The sequence below is a fragment of the Drosophila sulfurigaster genome, chromosome X (assembly GCF_023558435.1).
Source record: "Drosophila sulfurigaster albostrigata strain 15112-1811.04 chromosome X, ASM2355843v2, whole genome shotgun sequence".
Classification (NCBI taxonomy): Eukaryota; Metazoa; Arthropoda; class Insecta; order Diptera; family Drosophilidae; genus Drosophila; species Drosophila sulfurigaster.
This window is the reverse complement of record NC_084885.1, coordinates 5,582,952-5,608,727: the sequence shown is the minus strand read 5'-3', so window position 1 is coordinate 5,608,727 and position 25,776 is coordinate 5,582,952. Positions and strand designations below refer to the sequence as shown.

The 25,776-nt window shown below is 34.6% G+C and overlaps 1 protein-coding gene across 3 annotated transcripts; it reads right to left on the bottom strand.

Annotated features, from left to right (window-relative positions):
* Positions 1-27: 27 nt before the first annotated feature.
* On the bottom strand, positions 28-23,801 carry LOC133849320 (uncharacterized oxidoreductase SAR2567). 3 transcript variants are annotated; one of them, XM_062285317.1, is made up of 4 exons: positions 23,610-23,801; positions 23,099-23,198; positions 338-1,110; positions 28-251 (listed from the first exon to the last, which is right to left on the bottom strand). In XM_062285317.1, exons 3-4 carry the CDS (start codon positions 1,098-1,100, stop codon positions 31-33), a joined length of 984 nt encoding a protein of 327 aa, XP_062141301.1. In that variant the 5' UTR covers positions 1,101-1,110; positions 23,099-23,198; positions 23,610-23,801; the 3' UTR covers positions 28-30. The 3 variants fall into 3 exon arrangements, with proteins under 3 accessions (XP_062141301.1, XP_062141300.1, XP_062141299.1); XM_062285316.1 differs by having other exon boundaries at positions 23,099-23,226; positions 23,624-23,801; XM_062285315.1 differs by having other exon boundaries at positions 23,624-23,801.
* Between the last annotated feature and the right edge of the window lie 1,975 nt (positions 23,802-25,776).

The following is a 25,776-nucleotide window of genomic DNA, read 5'->3' as shown; positions in this document are numbered from 1 at the left end:
AAAAATTGTGCTTTTCTCTTTGCTTGCTGTTTAGACGGACTGCGTGGCGGCGACCGGCGACTCGCTGCTGGGACGATGTAGACGCAAGGATGAGCGGCATGGCAACGTGAATTGATACTTGTTGTGGGAGAGCAACGTGTAGCGCTGCTGCGGCGTATAATCCCACAGCGCCCGCTCAATGACCTGCAGGGCGCTGGCACTTAAAACATCCGCCGTATACTGTGTCGGAGCGCCGGGCACCTGCGAGATGGCTGTAAAATATGGGAATGAGCATGAGAATGAGAATGAGGAAAGGAATTAACGGGAATTGAAATTGCAAAAGTTGTTCTCTACTCACTCTGGGCCACGGGCGCCTTGTAGAGCGACTCAACGGTCATGCCGCAAGTGTCGAGTGCCACAATATTGACGCCATACGGCTGCAGTTCCTTGCGCAGCTCATCGGCACACTTCTCGACCGCTACACGCGATGCATTGAACGCCACCAGACCATCTCCACCCATGCTGGCGCCCGCTGTGCTGCCTCCCAAATAAAGTAGACGACCACGCGTCGGACGCAGGAAGCCGACAAATGCCTTGGCCACACGCAATGTGCCGAGGATGTTGGTCTTCAGCATGTGCTCCCATTGCTGCACATCCTGCGACTCGACACGTCCACGATAAACGCTGCCACTCGTATTGATCACCGCCGCAATGCCACGTTCGTTGGCATTCAAATGGGCGCCCATGGCAATCGTTGCCTCACGCAGCACATCCTCGCGTGTCACGTCCAGTCGCATCGGAATGATTGTGCCACTTATGGGCTCCTCACTGTACTCGCGTATCTTCATCCAGCCACAGAGCAGTTTCGCTGGCAGCGAGTCCTTTGCCTCCTTCATTCCAGCAAACACTCGGCATCCCTTGTTCGCCAGATACGTGCACAGCTGCAGACCGAGTGCGGTGTCAGCGCTGGTCACCAGCACCACACGGCTGACGGGCTGCTCCGCGTTGCACGCCTGACTCTCCTCGCGCACCTTGCATATCAGATAGATCAACAGCGCGCCGGCGATCGAGAAGAGCGCCAGCAGCTGGAAGGCCAACACCAGCATGGTCATTGGCTCCATTATGGCATCGCTGCAATGAAAAGGTAACGATTTTCCATTAGTCATTGATTTGTAAAAGAGCTTAAGAACATATTTATACCCTCAACTTATAGATAGGGTTGATGGCTAATATAAATTTGTGCCTGAAGGAAATGTATGCAACAGGCAGAAAGAAGCATCTCCCTATAAAGTATCTTTATCAGCTTGAACAGCTGAGACTCTATAGCCACATCTGTCTGTCTGTCCGTCCGTATGAACACCTCGACCGCAGAGACTTTAAGAGCTGGAGTTCTCATTCTTTTTCGACAGCACTCTATATGTTGCATGCAACATTTCTCCCGAAAATAGGAAAAACCCAATAGACAGCGTAATTTTGAAACTAGCATCGCATCTATAATAAGTATAGATATTTCTTTTGGGATAACTATTTACAAATACCTCATTTGGCAAACTAATAATGAATTATTGAAGGACTAGCATCAAAGCGATAATTTTCAACTGCTGACTTCTAAATTTAATACGCCTCTCCGTCTCTCTTTATGATTTTTAAACCCTCAATCGTAATTGAAAGAAAAGTAATGCGAGGAATATATCATATATGCATTTTTAGATGCTACTTAAAATTTAGATTCAAAGAAATTATGCCGCACACTATAAAAATCAATTGCTAGTTGCTTTTGTATATGGCAATTTTATGTATATTTTTTAATAATTCAGATTTCATTAGCTGCTTAAATTCGAATTTATAGAGCCTATCAAAAAGTGAACTTCATCTGCATTAGCAAAAGGCAAATTTAAGGCAATAAAAATGCCTAAAGTAGCTGTTGAATTGACTTAATGCATTCATTTGTGCTGGAATTTAGCTACTTTAAGGTCACAGAAATGCCATAAACAGCTTGATTACATTTCAGTTATGAGTAATAGATTGATGACATCAAGTTGACTTCATAGCTTTTTCACTTTTGTTAAGCAGAAAAGATTTTCATGTCTTCAAAAATTGAAATAAATCAGCTGTGAAATTAAAAATAGCAGCAAGTTTGTTAGTTAATATATTTTTGTGGAATGGTATAAGAACCATTCTAACTATTCTAACCATTCATAACTATTCCAAAAAAAGTATAACGTATGATTTTATTAATAACTATTACAAAAACACCAACGGATAGTTCTTACAATATACATTCCATAAAAATAATAATAACTAATATGTAATTCTATAATATTGAATACACAATTTAGTTATTACATATTAAACTGTGAAACTCTTTTTGCGAAGAAAACTTTTAAACATTAACAAATGTCATTAAAAGTGGAATGAAATAAGTTGTGAAATTTTAAAGTAGCATCAGATTTTATTTAATCTCTTTTTGTGGTTTGCTATAACAAACGGTCCTATAATAAAACTACAACGAATAGTTCTGATAATAAGTATTCCATAAAAATGATACAATACATAAGCCCATAAAATGTAATGCACAATTTAGTTAACCCTTAATGTGGTAACATTTCAAATGAGAAACTTCCTTAGCGAATAAAGTTTGTAGTTGTGTATTGAAAAGAATTCCGAATAAATATTTAGAAGAATTATGACAAATTGAAGATATAATGTAAAATAATATTTAACTATATTAATATTGAAAATATTTCACAATATAATTTATGATTATATCATTCATTTGTTATCGTTCACAATCAGCAACTGTATTATTATTATATTATATTTTACATTTGTCACCATTTTCAAGATATAATATAAAATAATATTTAACTATATAATTTGTATTATATATTTCATTTGTCATCATTTCTCTAAACATTTCTACAAACTTAAAAGTAGCATTAAGTTCTTTCACTAAAGATGTAATATAAAATAATATAATTGAATATTATTTTATACTCGTATTATGTCTTTAATTTGTCACCACTTTGCTAGGGTTTTAAGTATTTAATATTTTGTGCATTTTGGTTGCGGAAGAAAGTGCGTGAATGTTGCCGCTTGACGACGCATATTAGCGACGTTTAATTGCGTAACGGTTGCCGCTGGCGGATGTAACGCTTTGGCCACGAGGGGTTGGGGGAGTGCAAGTGGGAGTGGGAGTGTTACTGCGAGTGGGCGTGGCACATCGCATATGGCAAAGCCATTTCCGCATGTCGACAACTCGAACGTCGTCGACGTCGTTTGCCATGCGTTTCATTTGCAGTGAAATTCATTAAAATTAAAAAAAAACCACCGGAACATGCTCGAAACATTTGCAACATTATGGAGTTGCAACTTGCCGCATTTTGGGGGCATGAATGATGTAAAGATGGATGCACCGAGATATGCGGCTGTTGTCGATCTTCTGGATGGCATATTTCTTTTTTATCATTTTTTTCATTTGTTGTTTTTTTTGGGTTGGGCATTCGCCCACAACAACTTTTACTGACGAGTTAGCTAGATCAAGAAAGAGATAGACAAGGAGAGGGAGAGAGAACGAGCTTCTGCTTTGGCGCGTGCAGTGAAAACTTGTGAAGCACGTAGACATAATTTATTGCCAAATGCACGAAATGGGGGGCTGGACACGCATTGCTGGCCACGTGAAGAGAGACGCCACAAAGAGCCAGCCAAGTTGTAGTCTATGTATATGGTCTGCCGCTTGGAAAAGTGAAGTCGCTTTTCGATTTCTGGCAAAGGGAAGACCGAAGCTTGCTATGACCAAACCAACAGACAGACAGACAGACAGATAGATAGATAGGTAGAGGGGTAGAAAGACAGACTGACAAGCAGAGGACTGAGATACTGAGAGGGTCGAGCTAACTGCCTCGTAAATTGTAAAAAAAAGCGAAATAATTAAGCCAAGCAACAGACGAACTAACTAAATATAATACATATTTCATACGTAGTTAAAAGCAAACGCATCGCAGTCGCAGTCGCTGTAACTTGATGCGTTGCTGTCGTCGTAACTGCAACTCATAATTAAAGTGAAAATGTACATTAGATACATTTGTATCTCTTTCTCCGTCTCTCTCTCTCTCAACGAGATACTTTTCGTGCAGTTACAAACTGCTCAAGTTACAATTAGATATCACAAGATTATAATTGCGTTTTGTCATGTCAAAATTGCATTGCAACTCAAAAAAAAAGTAAACTTAACCAGTGGAAAGATTTATGCTGTAGATAAAATGAAATAAGCACGACTTTCAATTGTTCAATTTACATTTAACTAATATACGTAAATTTCATATTTAACTCTTTTTAAAACACAGGAAAATTCATTCATCCCAAAAAGTAATAACTAATATCCTTAAATTCCATATTTAACTCACTTTAAATATGCAAAATAATTTATGTCAGTAGAAGCTGTAGAAAAAGTATAAAATGCATACTAGAAAAGTATTTAATGATCAAATATTCAATGACTAAAATTACGTTAAACTAATATCCTAAAAATTCCACATTTAAATCTATTTAAAATTTAAACATTGTTATTATTTGCGATGCCTGTTTTAAATGTAAAACAATTTATGTTTATAGCAGCAGGTCGAAAATATAGTTTAACCGCATTGACATTTGCATCTTTAAAAAACACTTAAAATGATTGATTGCTCCACTTTTGAAAAGAGTGATTTACTTTATTAGATGAGGGCTAGTTAAGTGAATACAAAATAGTTATGGATTAATAGCTTTGGAAAAATATCAATGAGTGAAGCACAATTCAAAATTTATGAAAGAGATACAAATAGAAAAGAAAGAAAAAAACCGATTAGATGAAACCAGAAAGTATATGTTAAATATTTAAGTAGTAGATAGACATGGGCAGATAAATTTTATATATATTATATATAAAGTAACTATATCTTTTCTATGAAAAATTATTCAGTGATAGTTCAGATTCAAATAGAAATAAAGCAAGTAAAAAAGCAACAATCGCGTGTGCTCGAGATACTCGCGACCTATTTTGAATAAAAGCAAAATAATTCGGTATAATTTTTAAAATATACTGATTAATATACCACAAGAATACTAAAATTATACCATATACACCATAGAATTAAAAATATACTAGATTGTCGCCAAATCTGACGGTTTTGCCAATACAAAAGTATTTCTTTGATAACTTCGACAATTTTTGAAGAATAAATACTATAGATGTAATTACCAAAAATCGATTAGAATGTAAAAATATAAACTCATATTTCACAAATTTTTGTACTATCTAGTTTCCTCCAATCTATTTCTCTTATATTATATTTTAATCTGAATTATAGATTTTTGATTTGGTAATCACTGAATAACTTTTCATGGCAAAGATAAGGTGATTATATATACTCACTATATAGTATGGTATATATAGTATACATAATAGTATAATATAAGTAGTTACTGTATCTTTTATATATATATATATATACAGTTCTTTCCCCTTGCTTGCTGATTAAGTTGTGTGCAATTAAATTGCGCTTAAAGTTCATTGAGCTTTTAATTTTTTGAAGCAGTTGCTGCAGTTTTATTTTGGGCAACATCGTGTCTGTCAGCAGCAACAGCAACAGGCACAGCTATAGCAAGTGCACCCAGTTGAGTGGCAACCAGTTAGCGGCAGTTGGCTGCAACTGCAACTGCCACAGCGTTGACTCAGTTCTGTGGCCAATTTGGAATGCTTGCTTTGCAGATTGACCATTAACATAATGTGCTTAGCTGTCTTGATGTTGATGTGTTGCATAATCGAGTGCGTCGTCTTGCATCACGTTCGCATGTTGCATGTTGCACTTTGTATGTTGCCTGTCACTTGGCTGCTTATGTCAAGCAGTTCTAACAGTTGCTGCACAACACACGACAAGAAAATCTGCACGATTTGAGTCAACAACAGTTGACCAAGTTAATTGGTCATTTTCAATGCGTTGAACTTGCCACAAGTTGTAGAGTGGCAGCGAGACTGTGTCAGTAATGAGCCAATTGCAATCTGATTTTAATTGTTTATTGCTGATTGTGAGTGATTAAGAAGCCAGTTCAGATACAGCTACTGGCAACAGTTGAAGAAACAGCTGCAGATAAAGATACAAAGATAGTTGTCTGCAATTATGAGCTTAAAGTGATGACTTTCTACAAGGTTTAAAGCTCTAAACTAACTCTATTTTGTATTATATTTTAACTTGATTTAATAATTCAATTAAATCTCCTTAAAATCCATATTTAATTCCTTTCAAATATACTAAATAATTTATGTTAATAGAGGCTGTGAAAATACAAAAATTCATCATTATTTAAAATCACTTTGTAAAAATATCATTAATGCTTCACATGGCTTTAACAACTCAAAGTCTCTTTTACTGGACAGTTTTATAAGCAAAGTCTTGGGGACTTTAACTTTAAATTTAATGACTATGTAAACTATACTCTGTCTCCCTTTCTCTCTCTCTCTCTCTCTCTCTCTCTCTCTCTCAACAATCCATACTCAACTATAACATTGAGTTTAGCTTTGGGCACCTGTTTTGTGTGACGCTTCATTGTTTGTTGTGGCGCAGATTTGTTTGCTTGCCAATTCGCATTCATGTATTCGTTATTCGTTACACTCATACATATTCATCAAGATTTATGTGAATGCATTCACACATAACTCAAACAATTGCTCTACTGTTTATTTCCTTTTATGCTAATCGCGAAGCCCAAAAAAAATCAACGCTAATTGAAATGTTTTCGACTACAGTTCAGCTTAAGTCAAGGAATAGAGGAAAGCGAGAGAGTGAGGAGGGAAAAACAGGTAGAGCAGAAGAAATAGAGTAGAAAAGAGAGACTGGGAGAGAGAGAAGTTGGCCAAAGGCATACAAAACCAAACTCAGGTACAGATAGCAAGATACAATTACAGCAGCAGCCGCAGATACATTCATAAAATAAGTAAGCTGCGAGCTTAGCTCACATTTTTTGACATCATCAAGTCAAAGTCAGCCACAAAATTAGCAACGTTTTCATAGAACTCAAGCTTAGACGTAGACACATATAGATATATGTACATTTCGTAGATACAGATACAAATAGTTGTTGGCAATTAGAGCCACACAAAGAGTCTTGACTCTCTTTTGAGTTCAAGTTTGGCTTTTAGTGAGCCGCTGTCGCTGTCGCAGCTAATTTTCTGCACACAAAGTGCGGCTCATTAAAAAGTAAACACACAAAAATGTATCTGTCAGCGTCTCGAGATGTATCTTTTAGGCCGCATACTTGGCATGAATAAATGTTATCTATGTCAGCCCAAAAAAACAAACAAAGATAAACAAAGTATCTTTGTGAATCATTTTAGTTAGTCAACATTTGAATCCATTTGTGTCTCAGCGAAATATTATTTATATATGTAATATTAACAACAACGTTTTTCTCTTCATCTTCATTCAATTTACAGCTGCTCAGCTGGAACTCAGTCATCTCTGTCATGCACTTGACAATCACTTGGAAAGCACTTGAGCAACAACTTTCTTGCGCACTCTTCGCTCATAAATGAGACTTTAATCTATCATCAATGAAATCATAATAATGCCAGGCAAATAATGTTAATTAAACTCACGCTGTCTGGCAAAAGCAAAAGCAAGGCTTGATGATGATGCTGCTTGCTTGCAGCCCACTGCGTATACGCAATAATCATACGTTGTACGTATGATTAATAATGCTTAATAATAAGCATCTTTTGCCATTGGGATTAATATGGATGTGCATTATGGATGCCAGTTGAGTATGCGGCGAGACAAGGCTGACATATTTGGGTTGAATGTTAACAACAACAACAACAACAACGAACGACGACAACAACAACAACAACAATTGCTGCTGCTGAAATCGCCGCAACAAATCGGCAAATGTCGCAATTAACATATTTTAAAGGTATGTGCGATGTGTGTGTGTGAGTGTGTGCAAGTGTCTATGTGTGTGTGTGTGTGTGTGTGTTGCTAACACACCCTGCACAACATGGCTGCCATGAAGCCATCGTCGTAATGCAAACAACAACAACAACAACAGCAGCGGAGACACGACTCTGTTCAAACATGTGAGTAAGACACGATTTTGACACTACATTTTAACATACAAAAAGCCAAAAAACTCTAAAACAAAACTTAACAAAAATTTAAAATCGTTTGCTTAAATGATTAGAGATATCAAGTTACAAGTTGACTCTGCCCCTCCCCACGCCCCCAATGAGTCAGCATTGAGGTAAAGCTGCAATTAAAGAGAGAGATCGAGAGAGAAAGAGAGAGAGAAAGAAAGTGAGCAAGATATAGAGAGTGAGCAATTAATCCTTCCCTTAGGATAAGAGAGATAGAAAAAAGTAGTTTGAGATTGACTTTAAAACTAACTGAATTGATGCATATTAATATTGCATTATCTATCAAAATATGTCAATAAATACATAGAAATATATAACATTGAGATGTAGATATACAAAAATTGGAAAATGATGTCTTTCATCTAAAATATTGAAACTCTAAATACTAGAAACTCTTTTCTACTATTTTGTAACTTTCAGTTAATATTTCTTCCTTTTTTAATTCAAATATTATAATACTTATTAAACGAGTATTAAGATTCGTAAATCAATTGAGTAAATCTGTAATTCACTAAATATTGCGCATTTATTCTTGATTTTATTTATTGCGTAGAAATAATAAGAAATCTGATATTTGCTTTTCATAAACAAATTTGTTCAATGCTCCTAATATTATGTCGATTAATTTACAATTCTTATAAATCTTAATAATCTTTTTCAATATATTCAATCAAGTATTAGGAATTTCTAACTATAATTGTTGTATAATTTCATTCTATTTGTAATTAAATATTGAATTTCTTATATATCTTTTATACATATAGTAGTTGAAAATTCTTATTACTTTTTTTAATTTACATAATTTATGTAATTTTTTGTTTTTGTAATTAATTGATAGTTTGCATTTCATATATATTTTTTATACATACAGCCGAGTAGCTAACATTTTTCATTGCTCTTTTGACAAATATCTAATTTTTTTATATTTTCAATTATTAATTTGCAATTCAAATAATTCTTAATAACCTTTTTTTATATTCTGTCGAGTAGTAAAAACTTTCAGTGCTTTATATAAATTTTTCAAATTGTGCAACGTTAAATTGTATCAATTTTATACTATATTTTTTTATTAGTTTGCATTTGATATATATATTTTTTTTATGTACATATATAGCCAAGTAGTAGAAATTTCTCATAACAAAATTCTTAGCGATTAATTTAGTTAATTTTTGTTGACTTTACTCTGGAATGAAATACTAAATTTCACTCTTACTTAAAATGCATGTTTAGCACCACAATAATTTCCCTAATTACTTTCATTAGCTGCACATTCAAAAAACATGCTTCAATTGCGGTTTTAATTGCGACCTCTCTAATTAAGTTAACATTTGTAGTTACACTTATAGTGATTAACATTTTCTTGTACATCAAATTCAGTTCAGTTTGTTGTCTAATTCTCCTTTCTTTGGCATTCGGACTATCTTTAAAGATAGTTTGCTATTTGCTTTAACTTTCAACTGGATTATAAAGTAAACTCTCTGAAGTTTGTTTCCTGAAAAATCGCAAGTGTTACGCGTCTATGGCCGAAAGGCATTTCTTTTTGATTAGTTGAGACTTGTATAATTGGGTAAAATATCTTCCGATATATATATTTCGATTTTCAATTGTAATTGGTTTGGTATTGCAATGGAATGCTTGATGGAAATTGATGGTGTAAAAATAGTGAAAATTGTTTATTAAGTGCGCAAAGCAAATGTGCAAAATTGAAAAACTCTAATGCCGCAAAATTCAGACCGCAATTGCAATTGCAATTATTTCTTTTCTTTGGACTTTTATTTTGTTTGGTTTTTGTTTTGCTTTTTTTTTTGTGGCCTGGCTTCGTTTTGGTTTTGGCGTTTTGCCGCGCACGAAATTGGCAAATTGCCATAATTAAAGAATCGATGCAAAGAAAAGATACAAGAAAAAAAAAACTTTATTATGATCGTGGTAAACGAAACGAAACGCAACGAAATGAAATACGAAACTCGAGTAGCCCAATTAATTTGCACCTCGAAAGCTGAAAGCAACAACAAACTTCAAAATAACAATTGCAAGCCAAGAACGTAGCCAGCGTATTGTACTCGACTCTAAGATACTCTACATAAAACAAGATACATTAAACAAGTATATTGTTTTTAATAGTTAAATTTTTTTTGTAAAACTTTGATATTTCAAGAAAGATTAATCATTTTTGAGCTTTTTTAAGATTCTAGAGATTATAAAAATCAACCATTTTTGTAATTCAAGTAATTTCGAAATTATCCAGCTATTGCGTATTTATTCCTGATTTTCTATTTTGTGTAGAAATAATAACTGCGCTGTTAAATTGAGATAGTTTTTCATTGTCAATATTGTGGGGATTAGTTTCACCATTATAAACATAATATTAGGATCTTATATAAAACAAAATTAAAAAAAAACTTTTAAACCTTTTTTGCAGTATTCTTAATAATTTTAATTTATTACTTTCAAATTACAACTTTTATTTCTTATTATTCTTTTAATTATTATAATTATAATTGCATAATATATATTTTAATTCTTATTATTCTTGCAAATATCATTATTATTATTCTTGCAAATAACATGTACCTTGCCGTTTCTTCCTTATTTCTTATTTGTATTCCTTTATTTTTGCATAATTTCATTAGAGTTTCACATTATAACTTTTAGTTGTTATTATTCTTGTTATTGTTATAATTATAGCTTCCCTGGCTGTTTCTTTTTAATTTCTTATTTGTATTCATTTTCCCTTGTCATTTCGTCTTTATTTCCTTTTTGTATTCCAATACATTCTAGAATGTCGCTTGAATTATTATTAGCATGATTTGAATTTTTTTGAATATGTTTACAAGCTGTCTTAGATATATACATATATATAAATTATTTGGCAATTTTGTAAATTTCAAATTAACCTACAAGCCAAATTTGGCAAATTTCCCAGTTTCCCAGTTTCCAGAGCTGCTCCTAACTCAAGCATATGTTATACCTTATATGGACAGACTTGGTTATTGCAGGGTATTTTTAACCAAGGTATGGCAACAGGTGCCAATGGGTCGCCAGCAGTTTGGCACTCAACGGATTTACATATGCCGAGCATGTCTATAAGTAGTACGAGTCTCTCGCTTATATGGACACTCGCATAACTCAGCGATTTCAGTTTGTATTTGTTTTTTTGTTTTTCTACCTTTTGGTATTTTGATGTTTGTTTGGTTTGTTTTCGGCCCGTTCGGCTTGGCGATTTCTTTCGGTTTAACACATTTTAGACACGCATTGCAAAGGAGGGGGAATCGCGACGTTTGTAACCTACGAGAGCGCTAATTTCGCTGGAGACAGAGACGCGACTCAACTCAACTTTTCGACTGCCTACTGCACCTTCGTCTCTCAGTCAGTCATTATTCCTGGGCCCACCTTTGAGTTTGGCCTAAATACGCGGATCTCTCTCCAGACAAACAAAGGTGAAAATATGCAGATATCTTTCGACTAGCTTGCCATCTCACACACTCTCTCTCTCTCTCTCTCTCTCTATCGCTCTCCCGCTGTGTAGGTGTAAACTTGTTATGAATTTTAATAGATTTATTAAGTTTCGGGTTTGGTTACGTTTACGAAACTTTTGTTTTTATACCCGCTACCCAAAGGAAAGAAGGGTATCTCTATAAAAGATAGAGCAAATCAAGTATAGTGTATTTGGTATATTTAGTATTTTTTCGGTATATTAATTAGGTGTGATTTAAGCACAACACCGCACTGATTTCCATGTAATCATTATGAGACAGCTATAATTTTGTCTTCGGTATATTTTAGTATTCTTTCGGTATATAATTTGGTATTATTAGCATGTAATCATTATGAGACAGAGTGATAATTTTGTTTTCGGTATATTTTAGTATTTTTTCGCTATGTTATTTTGGTATATTTTATACTGCGCTCTTTTGACTAAAGTGCGAGTATCTCATAGTCGAGCACACTCGTCTGTAGTTTTCTTACGTGTTTCTCTATAAACTGCTTGAAATGCGTTGCTGCACCGTAGTCTCAGGGTTTAGCTGGTATATACTATATAGTACATATAGTATATACTTTACATTCGTCCCTGGCGTTCATTAATAAACGTGACCAGCTCAACTCAACGAACCGAACTTGATGCAATTGCATTCGATTCCATTCGATTGATTTTATAATGACATAATGACAACTTCATTTTGATGATAGCAGGCAATGTATTATGTAGATGTGGATAAAGTTTTAGATCTCAAAGATACTTGTAAATATTTGACGAGATATTTTTACATTTCAACGGGCGTTTCAAGGTATCAATAATGATCACAATGACGCCGCCGTTTCGCTGTGTCTGTCTGTTTACTCTCCTTATAGTCAGTCTGCTTGTTTGACTCGACAACAACAATTTAAGCAACAATAACAACAACATTAACAACAACAACAACAACAACGACAATAAACACTCAGCAATTTTCACTGAAGTTCGCTGAACTCTTGAAAGCGTTTACCCGCAACATCAACTCGCGTTGTCTTCGCTGTCTTCGCATTGTCTTCTTTGCTGTTGATGATGTTTTGAGACGAAAGTGAGAGAAAGAGGAGAAGATTGAAAGGGAAAGAGATGAATGGAGGGGGGTAATAAGACCCGCCTTGCATAGAGTTGTGTGTTTTTGCACCGCCACCCAAAAGTCGACCTTAATGCTGTCCTTGTCCCTTGACTACCGCATTTTCAAGTTCAACCGCTGTGAAATGCGGTGTAAAATTGCGAAAAACAAAGAAAAAACGAGGGGGAGAGTGAAATATAGTTGATAATAAAATGAAAACATTTGCAACGCTTTCCTTTGTCAACACAAAGTCTTGAGATTAGATCATCGTCGCGACGAGGTGAGCTAAGCGAGGGCGTTGACGACGCTCTCGAGATGACGGCACACTTCCATCCAACATCCCCCTCATCTCAAAGACTGATGACAAATTACAGCTTCAAGATGACACCAGCCACATGACAGCGAGAAGATGGCAAAATTAGAGGCAAGCGAATTGAGATTTACACTCGTGTAGACTCGTCTATCTCTTGAGTTCCATTTAGAATGACTTAAGTCAGTCGTTTATTGTATTGTTTTGTTTGCCAGCAATTAATTATGAAGCTAACCGAGCGACTGCTTGGTAAATGCCTTAATTATAGTGCTAAGGTCTTTTAAATGTGAGGTTATGTTCGGCAATTCGTACTAAATAAAGCGACTTGGTCGCAAATACCATTTAAATTGCCAGTTAATTGATAGATAGTTGGTAAAATGCAAAATGCATTTCATTAAACGTCAAAGTGTTGGGTTTTTATAGACAACTTGTGAAGAATGTGAGGTTAGGTGTGTGAATAAAAGGGAGTGTCAACAAAAAACAAAAAGTAAATATAATTGTTGCTTATAATTGCAAGTGCACAAAATGACTAACGAGTGACCAACTTATTGCAAATGTTAGTTTTTGTAATGTAATTGTAAACTCTTTTAGTGTAATTTTGAAGAGACAAAAAAGTGAGGTTATGTGTGACAAATGTAATTTATTTGTGGGTCAGTTGATTGACAAGATTATAAGATTGCAGCTGACTTAAAGTATAAATTTATGCAAATTTAGTTTATGTGCTAGAAAAAGTTCAAATTTTAAGTTTACATGCTTACGAAATTCATTTATTTTTTTATTTTTAATCTATATTATGCAAATTTGAGGGTTGACTAAAAATATTCACAATTCGAAGCAAATAAAAGAACAAAAACTATGTAAAGTGGCAAAAGCCATAAATGTCAGCACAATGGCAATAAAAATGTAGATTGATTTAAAGCGAAGAAAGCATAAAAAACTGAATGTATATAAAAAGAAAAAGAGAACAAAACAAAACGAGTGTGTGTCTTGAAATGCTTAATGAACCGATTGAGTAAAGATTTCATTAATGGACTGACGCATTAACTGTGAGAGCTCGCACTTGAGTGTACAAACATACATAATACTATATATATATATATGTATATGTGAATTCCGTCAGTTAATCAGCTTAAGCTATGCTATAACTTCATGAGCTCTCTTCGCAGCATTTTTCACACAAATCGCATGTCTCGTCACAGTGCATCGCATTATCATTATCGCATATGGAATTTTATGAGGTAATACTTAGTGGTGAAGTACGACTGACTTCATATATGCGATTTACCCTACACAACACTAAACCGAGCATTTTCACACGCTCCCCGACTCGCGCTCCGCATTTCTTTTCAACACTTCAAAATTAAGTTGTTTTCTTTATGTGCCATTCGAGTCGCTCTCTAGTGTCGCTTTGATAGCTTTTTTGTTTTTAATGTACAGACAGAAAAATGGGAATAGGAATAGGAATAGGAATAGGAATAGGAATAGGAATAGGAATAGGAATAGGAATAGGAATAGGAATAGGAATAGGAATAGGAATAGGAATAGGAATAGGAATAGGAATAGGAATAGGAATAGGAATAGGAATAGGAATAGGAATAGGAATAGGAATAGGAATAGGAATAGGAATAGGAATAGGAATAGGAATAGGAATAGGAATAGGAATAGGAATAGGAATAGGAATAGGAATAGGAATAGGAATAGGAATAGGAATAGGAATAGGAATAGGAATAGGAATAGGAATAGGAATAGGAATAGGAATAGGAATAGGAATAGGAATAGGAATAGGAATAGGAATAGGAATAGGAATAGGAATAGGAATAGGAATAGGAATAGGAATAGGAATAGGAATAGGAATAGGAATAGGAATAGGAATAGGAATAGGAATAGGAATAGGAATAGGAATAGGAATAGGAATAGGAATAGGAATAGGAATAGGAATAGGACTAGGAATAGGAATAGGAATAGGAATAGGAATAGGAATAGGAATAGGAATAGGAATAGGAATAGGAATAGGAATAGGAATAGGAATAGGAATAGGAATAGGAATAGGAATAGGAATAGGAATAGGAATAGGAATAGGAATAGGAATAGGAATAGGAATAGGAATAGGAATAGGAATAGGAATAGGAATAGGAATAGGAATAGGAATAGGAATAGGAATAGGAATAGGAATAGGAATAGGAATAGGAATAGGAATAGGAATAGGAATAGGAATAGGAAAACGTATATAAGGAAGAAAGAAAGGAAAGAGGAATGCAGTAGTAGTATAAATAATATTAAAATGTAGTTATTTTTACTAAAACTAAACTAAACTATTTTTTCTCGCAGTGTAATGTCATCGCAACCTCTTGACTAAAGCATTTGATTTAGAGCCGTTTTATTGGCCAACTCTTGAATGCTGTTGATGTTATTGTTATCTTAACTGTTTCGGTTTTGTAAATTTGATCATTTTTGACTGGACGATGAACGCTGGGCGCTTTATCGCCTATTTACCAGATATTACCGCATTTTGTGCTCACCCCCCTTGAGCGCTTTCTCATGTTAATGAATAGCCCTCATTCCATGGCGATGCGGCGTGCTTTTATGATGATCATTTTCACGATATAGTTTGATCAATTATGCAAACTATCGACGCGACAAGCTTGCTCTCTGTGTTTGTGTGTGTGTGTGGTCGCTATCTATATTGTATATGTGCAGAAACACGTCTATACTTGCAGCGACACGCACAGTCATGTTTTGTTTTTCTGTTTTTTTGTCTTTTGCGGAACGGAAACTCAGTTCTTAATTGTCGGATTTGGATTCTGATAATTGTATGTGTTGTGTTCTTGCTTCGACTTTTAGATACGCTACAACTTTGGCAACAAGTTTAAAACACAACAGACATATTTTTGTCTTTTATTTGTGGCAAATTTTGAGCTGAATGAACTCGCATATCATTTCGGCCATTAACATTTCTTTTTAGGTTCTAGTCACGAAATTACTCGCTTCCGTTATATTGCACTGGGGAAGTGTTTGCCAATTTTAATTACAGTCTGCAGTTTGCATTCGCCTTTTTCATATTTCGTACATTTTCATTCTCATTTTTCATTTTGCTGAATTCTTTTGTTTTATTTGTGTGTGTGTTTGTATTGTGTTTTCTTGTTAGTTTCGTTGAAAAGCCAAACTGCAATTGCAGTTGAAAAACTTAACGCTCCATTCAGCTTTAAAATTGCTTTGTGCCACTTTCAAGTGGAATTGTTTTTTTTTTTTGTTTTTCATCATTTTTATTTTTAATTTACCTTCTATTTGTGCTGCTTCTACGACATCGTCTTCTAGCTAGACTTTACCATTGTTTTGTCTGAGTTTCGTTTCTTTTTTTTTTTTGTTTTGTGTTACTAAATCGTCAATTGCATTTAACAACAACGAGTTCAAATCAGCTGCCAACTTCAATTGCAGCAGGTGCAGAGTTTGCATTCACTTTTTGGGGAGTAGTTTGTATCTCGTTCCTGAGTTTGCATACATAGTGTAAGTAAGTGCGATATGCTTCATACGGATGCGATCTGCCATACAATCAGCAACGGCAATTGCTAAGAAATGTCACTAAAAGTCACGTTCCACTAACGCGAATCACCCACATTTCGCCCTCTCTCTCTTCTTTTTTTTTCTGTGCGGCACAATAAATGGGTCATGTTTGTTAGAGTAAAGAAAAAAAAGAGAGAATCTTAGTTAGATTTGCGCTTTATCCAAATGCCCGCTTAACTACACTTAGTATGCAACTTTTTTTCAAGTTTCCAAAGCTTAGGATAACTTCTTTGACAATTTGCTTTAACTTTATCCAAATAATGTGCAATCTTTTTTCTTCTCTTTTTATACCCGCTACCCATAGGGTAGAAGGGTATTATAACTTTGTGCCGGCAGGAAATGTATGTAACAGGTAGAAGGAGGCATCTCCGACCCTATAAAGTATATATATTCTTGATCAGCGTCAACAGCCGAGACGATATAGCCATGTCCGTCTGTCCGTCTGTGTGTCTGTGTGTCCGTCCGTCTGTCCGTATGAACACCTAGATCTCAGAGACTACGAGAGATAGAGCTATAATTTTTTTTCGACAGCATTTGTTATGTTTGCACGCAGATCAAGTTTGTTTCAAATTTTTGCCACGCCCACTTCCGCCCCCGCAAATCAAAAAAATCGAATAACAAGCGTAATTTTAAAGCTAGAGTTGCGAATTTTGGTATATATAATAATAACTATAGTAGTTATGATTCCTGAAAATTTGGTTGCGATCAGATAAAAATTGTGGAAGTTATAAAAGAAATACTTTTGTATGGGCAAAAACGCCTACTTATAAGGGTCTTAGTTACTTTGGCTGACAATCTGGTATATTGAGCCGTCTATGGTATATTTTGAATGTGGTACTATATTGATATACCAAACATACCATTTGGTATATTTTTAGTATTTTTTAAGTATTTTCGGTATATTTTCAAAATGATACCGCAATATTTTGCCTTTATTAAAAATGGGTAGCGGGTATCTCACAGTCGAGCACACTCGACTGTAACTTTCTTACTTGTTTAAGTTTACGATAAATTCTTTAAAACTTTATCCAAATGCTTTCTAAACTATTCTTACTATGCAATCTTTTTTTCATTTTTTTTTCAAGTTTAGAATAAATTCTTTAGCGGTTTGCTTTAACTTTATTAACTATTTTGAGTATGCAATCTTTTTTTTTTTTAATTTAGGATACATTCTTTAACACTTTACTTTAATTTTATCCAAATGCCTGCTTAACTATTCTTAGTATGCATTTTTTTTTCGCTTCTTTTCCAAAGTTTAAGATAAATTCTTTAACACCTTGATTTAACTTTATTAACTATTCTTAGCTTAGGATAACTTCTTTAACAATTTGCTTTAACTTAGTGTGCAATATTTTCTCTTTTCTTTTTAAGTTTGCATAGTTTAAGATAAATTCTTTAAGACTTTGCTTTAACTTTATCCAAATTCTTAGAATGAAATCTTTTTTTTTGTTTCTTTTCTAAAGTTTAAGATAAATTCTTCAACACTTTGCTTTAACGGCACTCCCATTAAATTATGATTGTGTTGTTAGCTTTAAAATAGAATTTCATTATTTGCCACTGAGTTTGCTCAAACACTTTATTCATTAACTTTAAGTTTGTTGCGAAATAGATTATTGAATCGAAGGCCCTGACAGTAAATACTAAATTTTACTACCAGCTACTAGATTGAATTGTTAAAAATAATCATAAAAAAAATGAATGTTAGCTCCAAGTAATGCCAAAGATTTATGAGTTTTTAAATGGTTTTATTTTTTTTTTTTTTTGCGATTGGCATTTTCATGGCAGTGTGTTAAGAGTTTTGAGGTGACTTTAACTGGAAGTCATCAATTTAGTCACTCACTCACTTCGTCTCGCCCCTCAGTTTTAGCCTCACTTCGTTGCGCATGCGTGCAAAAAATTAAATTAAAAAAATGGAAGAAATTAAAATTGAAAACAACAACAACAAAAAAAAACACTTTCAAAAGCATTGCAAATATTTATGAACAATAAAAATTTGTTGTTTAGCTTTTTTTTTGGTTGTAACCGCTGGCATTGTTATTGCTATTTTTGTTGTTATTTTGTTGGTGTTGTTGTTGTTATTTTTGTTAGTGTTATTAACTGGCAAAGTCGCAGTCTTTACGCGTACGCTTCAGGAATTTTAATCACTTTTTTGTGCTGCATTTGTTTTACTTTTATTTTCTTGCCTCCATCCATTTATATATGTATATATATATATATATTGATTAATTAATTGTTTGTTTTTATGTGTTTTGTGCGTTGGCAATTCGATTTCCATTTCAATTCGATAGAAAACAAAAATGTTTTCGTTTATGGATTGCAAAGAGTCTATAAATAAAAATGCGAATGCCAATTTCAATTCCGGGCCGCAGTTGAAATTGAAACCTCAAGAGCACGCGGGGTGCAAACTGCAGCAGCGAAAAGTGGCAGGGGGGAGGGGAGGGGGAATGGGGAGACCTGCCTGCAGCTTGGGGGCATCCACCCAAGCGTCCTACTTGGAGCTGCTTTGCTTTGCTGCCAATTATGGACAACTTCAAAGACGTTGTTCGATTTGAAAATTTCACTTTTTTTTTTCTGTTTGTTCACTCTTCGCTTTTGTTTTTGTTTTTGTTTTTGCTTTGATTTTTGTATTTGTGCGTTGCGTTTGAACTTTTTTAGTTCGTCACTTGGCATTTGGAGCGTAGTACTACGTGCTGCTTGGGAATAGGATGATTTGCAATATGCCTAATAGCCAGATCCGCTACAGCAGCAGCGGCAGCACCAACAACTACGTGCAACGTGCAGCAACAACTTGCAACAGCGAGTTGCAGCAAGTGCAGCATGTGAGTCAGCCAAGCAAACCGACCAAAGTTATAATTAAAGCTTCGCTTTCACCACAAAACCAATTGTCGAATACTTAGCAGTACTTACAGCAAACCACTTAGAATGCATTCGCCGAGCATGCCACACTTGTTAGTTACCCTAGGAAGCTATTTGGTACTGAATACTGCACTTTATATGAAATTTTCAGCATGTTTTATGCAAATATTTAACAATTAAAGAGCACAAAGCAGAGAGCTGACAATAAAATGATTAATAATGTGCACACAAAGTTTAGTAGCTTAAATTATATAATATTAAAATTTACATATATAATTATGTAAAGCAAAGCATAAATATTTCAAACTATACGAAGCCAAAAAATAACCAAGAGTTTATAACAAAAACAAATAAGAAAACTACAGTTGAGTGTGCTCGACTATAAGATATGCGCCACTCATTTTTAATGAAAGCTAATCAATGAGCTATTAATTCTAAAATATACCGAATTAATATACCACAAAAAATACTGCAAATATACCAACATGTTTTAAATTGTGCCAATTGAATAGAATACAGAAATACTTTAAAAATATATACTAAAGGCTATATTTGGTATATTGATATAGTATATATGTGTATATATATATATATATATATATATATAGCATATAGTCAGAATATACCATAGAGTGCAAAATATACCAGATTGTCAGCCAGTAAGTAGGAGTTTTGCCCTATACAAAAGTGTTTTTTATATCATTTCTACAATTTGTATTCGATCTTAACCAAATTTTCAGAAATCATAAAAACTAACATATAGTTATTATTGTTTGTAAATTCGACACTCTAGCCCACTACTTTTACCCTATGGGTAGCGGTTATAATAAATTAATTTTTTTTTTTTTTGCGATAACTTTTTAACTGATTTTAGAAATGTGAGAAAATGTTATACAAATTCTGCTAAAGTTACAGTTAAAGTTAAGTTTTATGTTAAGTTACGTTATATAACATTCTTAAGCATTCTGTAGTTTAGTTATATAGATTGGTTTCTAATTTGATATTTCAAGCAATCTATTAACATATATTATTTCAATACAAAATGTTGCTCTTCTAACATTTTGGTTTTACAGATAACACAGTTTTTAAGCTAAGCTTTTCAAACTCTGTAAGCGAAGTTGTAAACAGCGAAATTCTTGATGTGTCTTCAGTTCAGATCTCTTTGAATCGACTCATCCCACTGGGTGGTCACAGTTGTGGGTCAAGCCATCGCCCTCCAGCCCACAGCTCAAAGTCAGCATTCAAAATGACAGCAGTGAAAAGTAAAAAAAAAGAAAATTACAAACAACAAATGAAGCTGTCAATTCGCCAGAATTAAGTTGAGACACGCATGTTGATTGTAGAATTTCGTGTAGCTAAAAACGCACAGATGCAAATACGAAAACGCAGACAAAGCTGCGGATACAGCAGATACAGGTACAGATACAGATACAGATACACAGCGGCAGATACAGAGATACAAAAATTAAGATAAACTTGTAGTTGGAGTTAAAGTTATGCGAAGACAAGCTTCAAGTTGTCTATTTGTAGAGCTCAGCTTCGCATCTCGCATGTTTTGAGCAATGACCTCAACTGTTTGTTTATTGTTTTTCTTTACCTTAATTTCAGTTTTCTTTTCTTTTTTCCTCATTTCACACTTTTTATTTGTGTCGTCGTCGCCGTGCGTGATGTTTTTTTTTTGTTTGTACGGCATTTCTAAGAGATGTTCAGCTCAGACTCCAAAAAAAAAAATAACATACACATAAATTGGGAGGCATGTGGAAAACAATGCTTAACTGTAGCTGTGAAATACTGCAATAATAGAGATCAAAGTTCAGCATACTTAAGATCAACAACAACATTTACAGCTAAAGACCAGTTGAATCGAGTTGATCGAGTGACAGCTGAATGCAGACAGCGCATCACAGCACAGGAGATTATTCACTAAATGTTGGTCAAGTGCTTTGATTTTTCTCGCTGACCTTTTCAACAACTCATTTGTTCATCTCAACCATATACCATCTTATACCCTTGGCGTCGCTGCTTGCCATATAGGGTAGCAATTAGCAATTGGGTAATAAACTTGCACAATTTATGTTGTAATTCAAATGTCAATGTTCTGCTTAGCATTTACCAAAGTAAAATGATCTTTTTACAATTTTCATAACAAAATCGAATAGTTCCTTTCTTTAATCTCTGGAATTTAACCATATGACTTTTTATTTATAATAAAGAAGTTAAAAAATAATACATTACAGAGCTGCTTTTTTTTATCTCTGAAATTTAAGCATCAGAACTTATTTCAACTTTGACAAGTAATCTTTTTAAAACTTTTTTACAAAGAAAATAATATATTACAATTTCCATAAAATCAAAGAGCTCGATTCTTTAATTTCTGGAATTTAAGCATCAAAACTTATTTCGAACTTGAGAAAGTAATCGTGTTAAAAACGTTACTACAACGAAAATAATAAAATCAAAGACTTTAATCTCTGGAATTTAAGCTTAAACTCTAATTTGAAAGTTGACAAATCATACACTAAAACATCCATACAAAAATCAATAAGCTTCATTCTTTAATCTTTGGAATTTAAAGCATAAGAACTTATTTGAACTTTAGCATTTTTTTTATTATAATAAAAAAGCTGAATTATCGAATACAAAGAAAGTATGTTTTTTCTCTTAGTCATGTTTTGTTTAAAGTTTAAACAATAATCAATATTGTATAACTGGAATATGAACATCATCATCAACATTCAATTATTTGAAATACATAAAGAAAGCTAGGAAAAATATCTTAAAAATAAACATGCACTAAATGTGATTTGAACTCACAAATTTCACAAATGATTTAAAGACAACTTAAGTTAAAGCAAAGCAAATTAAAGTGTTCTTGCAATATTGTTGGCTTTTAAAAGTTCAGGAAGTTTTTTTTTAATCGTTTAGGTATCTCTTAGTCGCGCTAACTTGAGTTGAGGTGAACTGAGTTGTCTTGACTTTGAGACGACATTAAAACAAGAACTGCCCAAGACAAAGTGGCTGCTTTTATGCCACATTCATTTGCATACAGGTATTGTTGGATTGTTTAACTTAAGATTGATGATAATTCCAGCGATTTGGCACGAGCGAGACAACGCAGCATGTCGTCGTTGTTGTTGTTGTTGTTGTCTCGCTTTATTCTGCTGCTGCCCGAAATGATGACTGCGTAAGCATCAAAGGGGCGTGGCGAAGGGTGGGGGAAGTGGAATGAGGAATGAGAAATGAGGGACGAAGATGATTACGAAGTTGGGGTCAAATGGTTATGCGACATATTGTTCGTTTGCTTTTGCTTGGCTCTTCGCATTTCGAAATGCAGCTGGATAGGATGGCCATTGTTATCGAACCTATCGATAGGTTATGCTTGGCTGGGCGCCGACAGGTGTCTATCGATACGATTTGATTGAATGCCGATTGTTTCCATTGAGTTATTGTAGTTGCTTTTGAAAGTCAAAACCCCCCATTGACATTGACTGTAAGTGCGCAAGGGCGGAGGCTAGGAAAGAGTTGAGTTGTGGAGGAAGGGGAGTGCGGAGGGTTGTCTTACTGGCCCGATTTCTTGGCAGTCAATTAAAATAATATAACACACATTTAAGTACGTATTTGTTGTGGTGTGCTTGAAGAGAGACTTACCCTTGATAGAGACGCGTGCGGCAAAAGAAGATCAAGTTTAATTCCTAGTTTAGATGTTTTTTATATAGTGCTCTCTCTCTTTATCTCATTCGCACATTAGCTATTAATAAATTTAGAGAAAAAACAACCTAAATAATGTAAACAAAATCAAAATTCAACAAATAATTTAAACACTAAGCGAGTTTTTGGCGACGCGTCTTCAGCTTGATATTGAAAACTAATAAATAAAAACGTTTGATAAATGCAATAAAAAAAAAGGAAAAAAAAAATAAAAACAAGCAATTTTTGTGTTTGATTTTTAAAACACGCGACGCGTACGAAAACAACAACAAAAATTAAAAAAAAAAAAACAAAAAAATTAAACGAAAATAACAACAAATCACATTAAAATGGTCTTGAGTTTCGTTGTCGGCATGTGGAATGTAACCGTACGAGTTTCGGTTTCTGTTTTTTGCTTTTCTTGTATTCGGTTCGCTTCGTTTTGTTTTTGCTTTTTGCCTTTGCTGTTTACCAAATTTCACGCACAGTTTGGTCAGCAACTTGACGACGACGACGATTCGTATGTGTTCGGCTTCGTCTATTTTTGTTATGCGTGTGTGTGTGTGTGTTGAACGTTACGCGACACGCAAAAACTGCCGCGACTTGAGCTGAGCTGAGCTTCGACTTGGCGCTTTGAGTTCGTACCGAAGACTGTCTGAAAGGCAACTGCAAGTTGAGCTCAGCTGCGCGCGCTGCACACTCGCTTCGTTCGTGCTCAACTTCGTTCGTGCGAAGCTTCGTCGTCGTCGTTCGCTACGGCATTCGGCAATTGTCGGCTAAAGGCGACAAAATGTCATATCAACGCCATCGGCAATCGCCATCGCCACAGCCAGGTGATCCTCCTCAGTGCAGATTTCATGTTTGGCCACTGTTTCTGTTTTTTTTTTTGATTGCCTTCCTCTTTTTTCGTTTATTTTTCATATTGTTGTTGTTTTTTCAACTGGTTTTACTGTTTCGCAGTTCCTCGCAATGTGCCAGTTTTGTTTTTGGCCATAACCAAAACATTTGCCAATAAGTATTTTTTTTTAGGTGTACGTGCTTGCCCTGCATAATATATAATAATATAACTGTATCACTCACGACTGTCAAAAGCTGATTGATACAGACACAGTAACAATATTTGTGTGTAGCCAACTCCTTGCTGTGTTTAGAGTCGAACAAAAGCTGATTGATACATTTACAGCAACATAATCTTTAAATAGCCTTTCTGTGTTGAGAGTGTAAACTTGACCAAGTTTAATTTATTGTTTTAGTTCGGTAAGCACAGTTTTACATTTAAAACTGTGTCAAATTTTGCAATTATAGAAATACAACAACGTAAACATCCATTCTATAATATGGATACTAATATTTTTATTATAAAAATACATAAGATATGATTTTTGTCAACAATACGAAATCATTTTTGGTTACTCTATAGATCAGTGGTGAAATTTGAACTTGCAACAAAAGTTCACATTAAGGCAGGTCTCTAAAAATTAATAAAAAAAAATAACAAAAATGTAAATGTAAATGTATTAAATTATGTAAAGTTTATGAAAGTACAAATTCTTTTAAATTCTGAAGCCTTTCCATTGCTATATCTTCTCAAAGTTTATTGCAATTTTATTGAATTGACCCATTTTACCAAGTATTCTTTATTTGTTGATATAGAGGAATTCAGCTAGAGGTTTTGTTGTAGAAGAAAAACAATTAACAATCGATGATTAATCTTTTTTTCATTTTAGGAAATTGTAATTGAAAAACCGATGTAGCTGAAAATTGGGCCTATGACTTGCGGATGGAGTAAGTTGCAGTTGTGCCATATCTGAAACCGTTTGCTCCAATTGCAGTGTGGCAATGGCACGCCCATTTAAGCGGATTGCCCCGCGACTGCAGCCGCAGCAACAGCAACTGAGTTGGCCAAGAGACAAGCCAACAAGCCAGAGTCGAAGTGGGCCAAACAGAACCTGGGCACTTTGGAATGCATCCGATGATGACGGACAATTTTCAGACTTGAACGCTGACACTGAGTTGCAGTTAGGCTGGAACGGAACATAGCGAAGGCTAAGCGATAGCAAATAGACTTGCACATCAAGAAAGAGACAGAGAACGAGAGTGTGAACGAGAGTAAAAGAGAGAGAGAGAAAGAGCTGGAATGAGTTGGTAGAGCGACAACATTTGGTCGCTTGTCATCCGCATATTTCTGACCGCAACTTGGCTGCACTTCAATGAGCTTCAGGTCCGGGCCAAGAAGCAAATAGAAAAGATGCGAGAAGAGGAGAAGTATACAAAGAAGGAGAAAGAGCAATGGAAAAACAGCAAAGAGAAAAACTTTCTGCTGTTGCTGCAGCCGTTGAAATTGGCCAGGCCAAGAGGCCCAAAAACCTGTTATCGATTTGAGGAAAATCTCATGTGACTGCAAACTGTGAAATATATATTTCACACACACAAAGTCACACGATGTGCATGTGTGTGTGTGTGTGTGGTGGAAATTCGAAAAACTTTCAATAAAGCCCGTGCCAAGAGATTGGGAAACGTCTCAAATTAGCTTTTGCTATTGGCTTTGATCATCAGCAACAGCAAAAACAACAACTACAACAAATGGCAAACACATAAACAAAACAAGCACTAACGATAAATAACAAAAAGCAAAAACA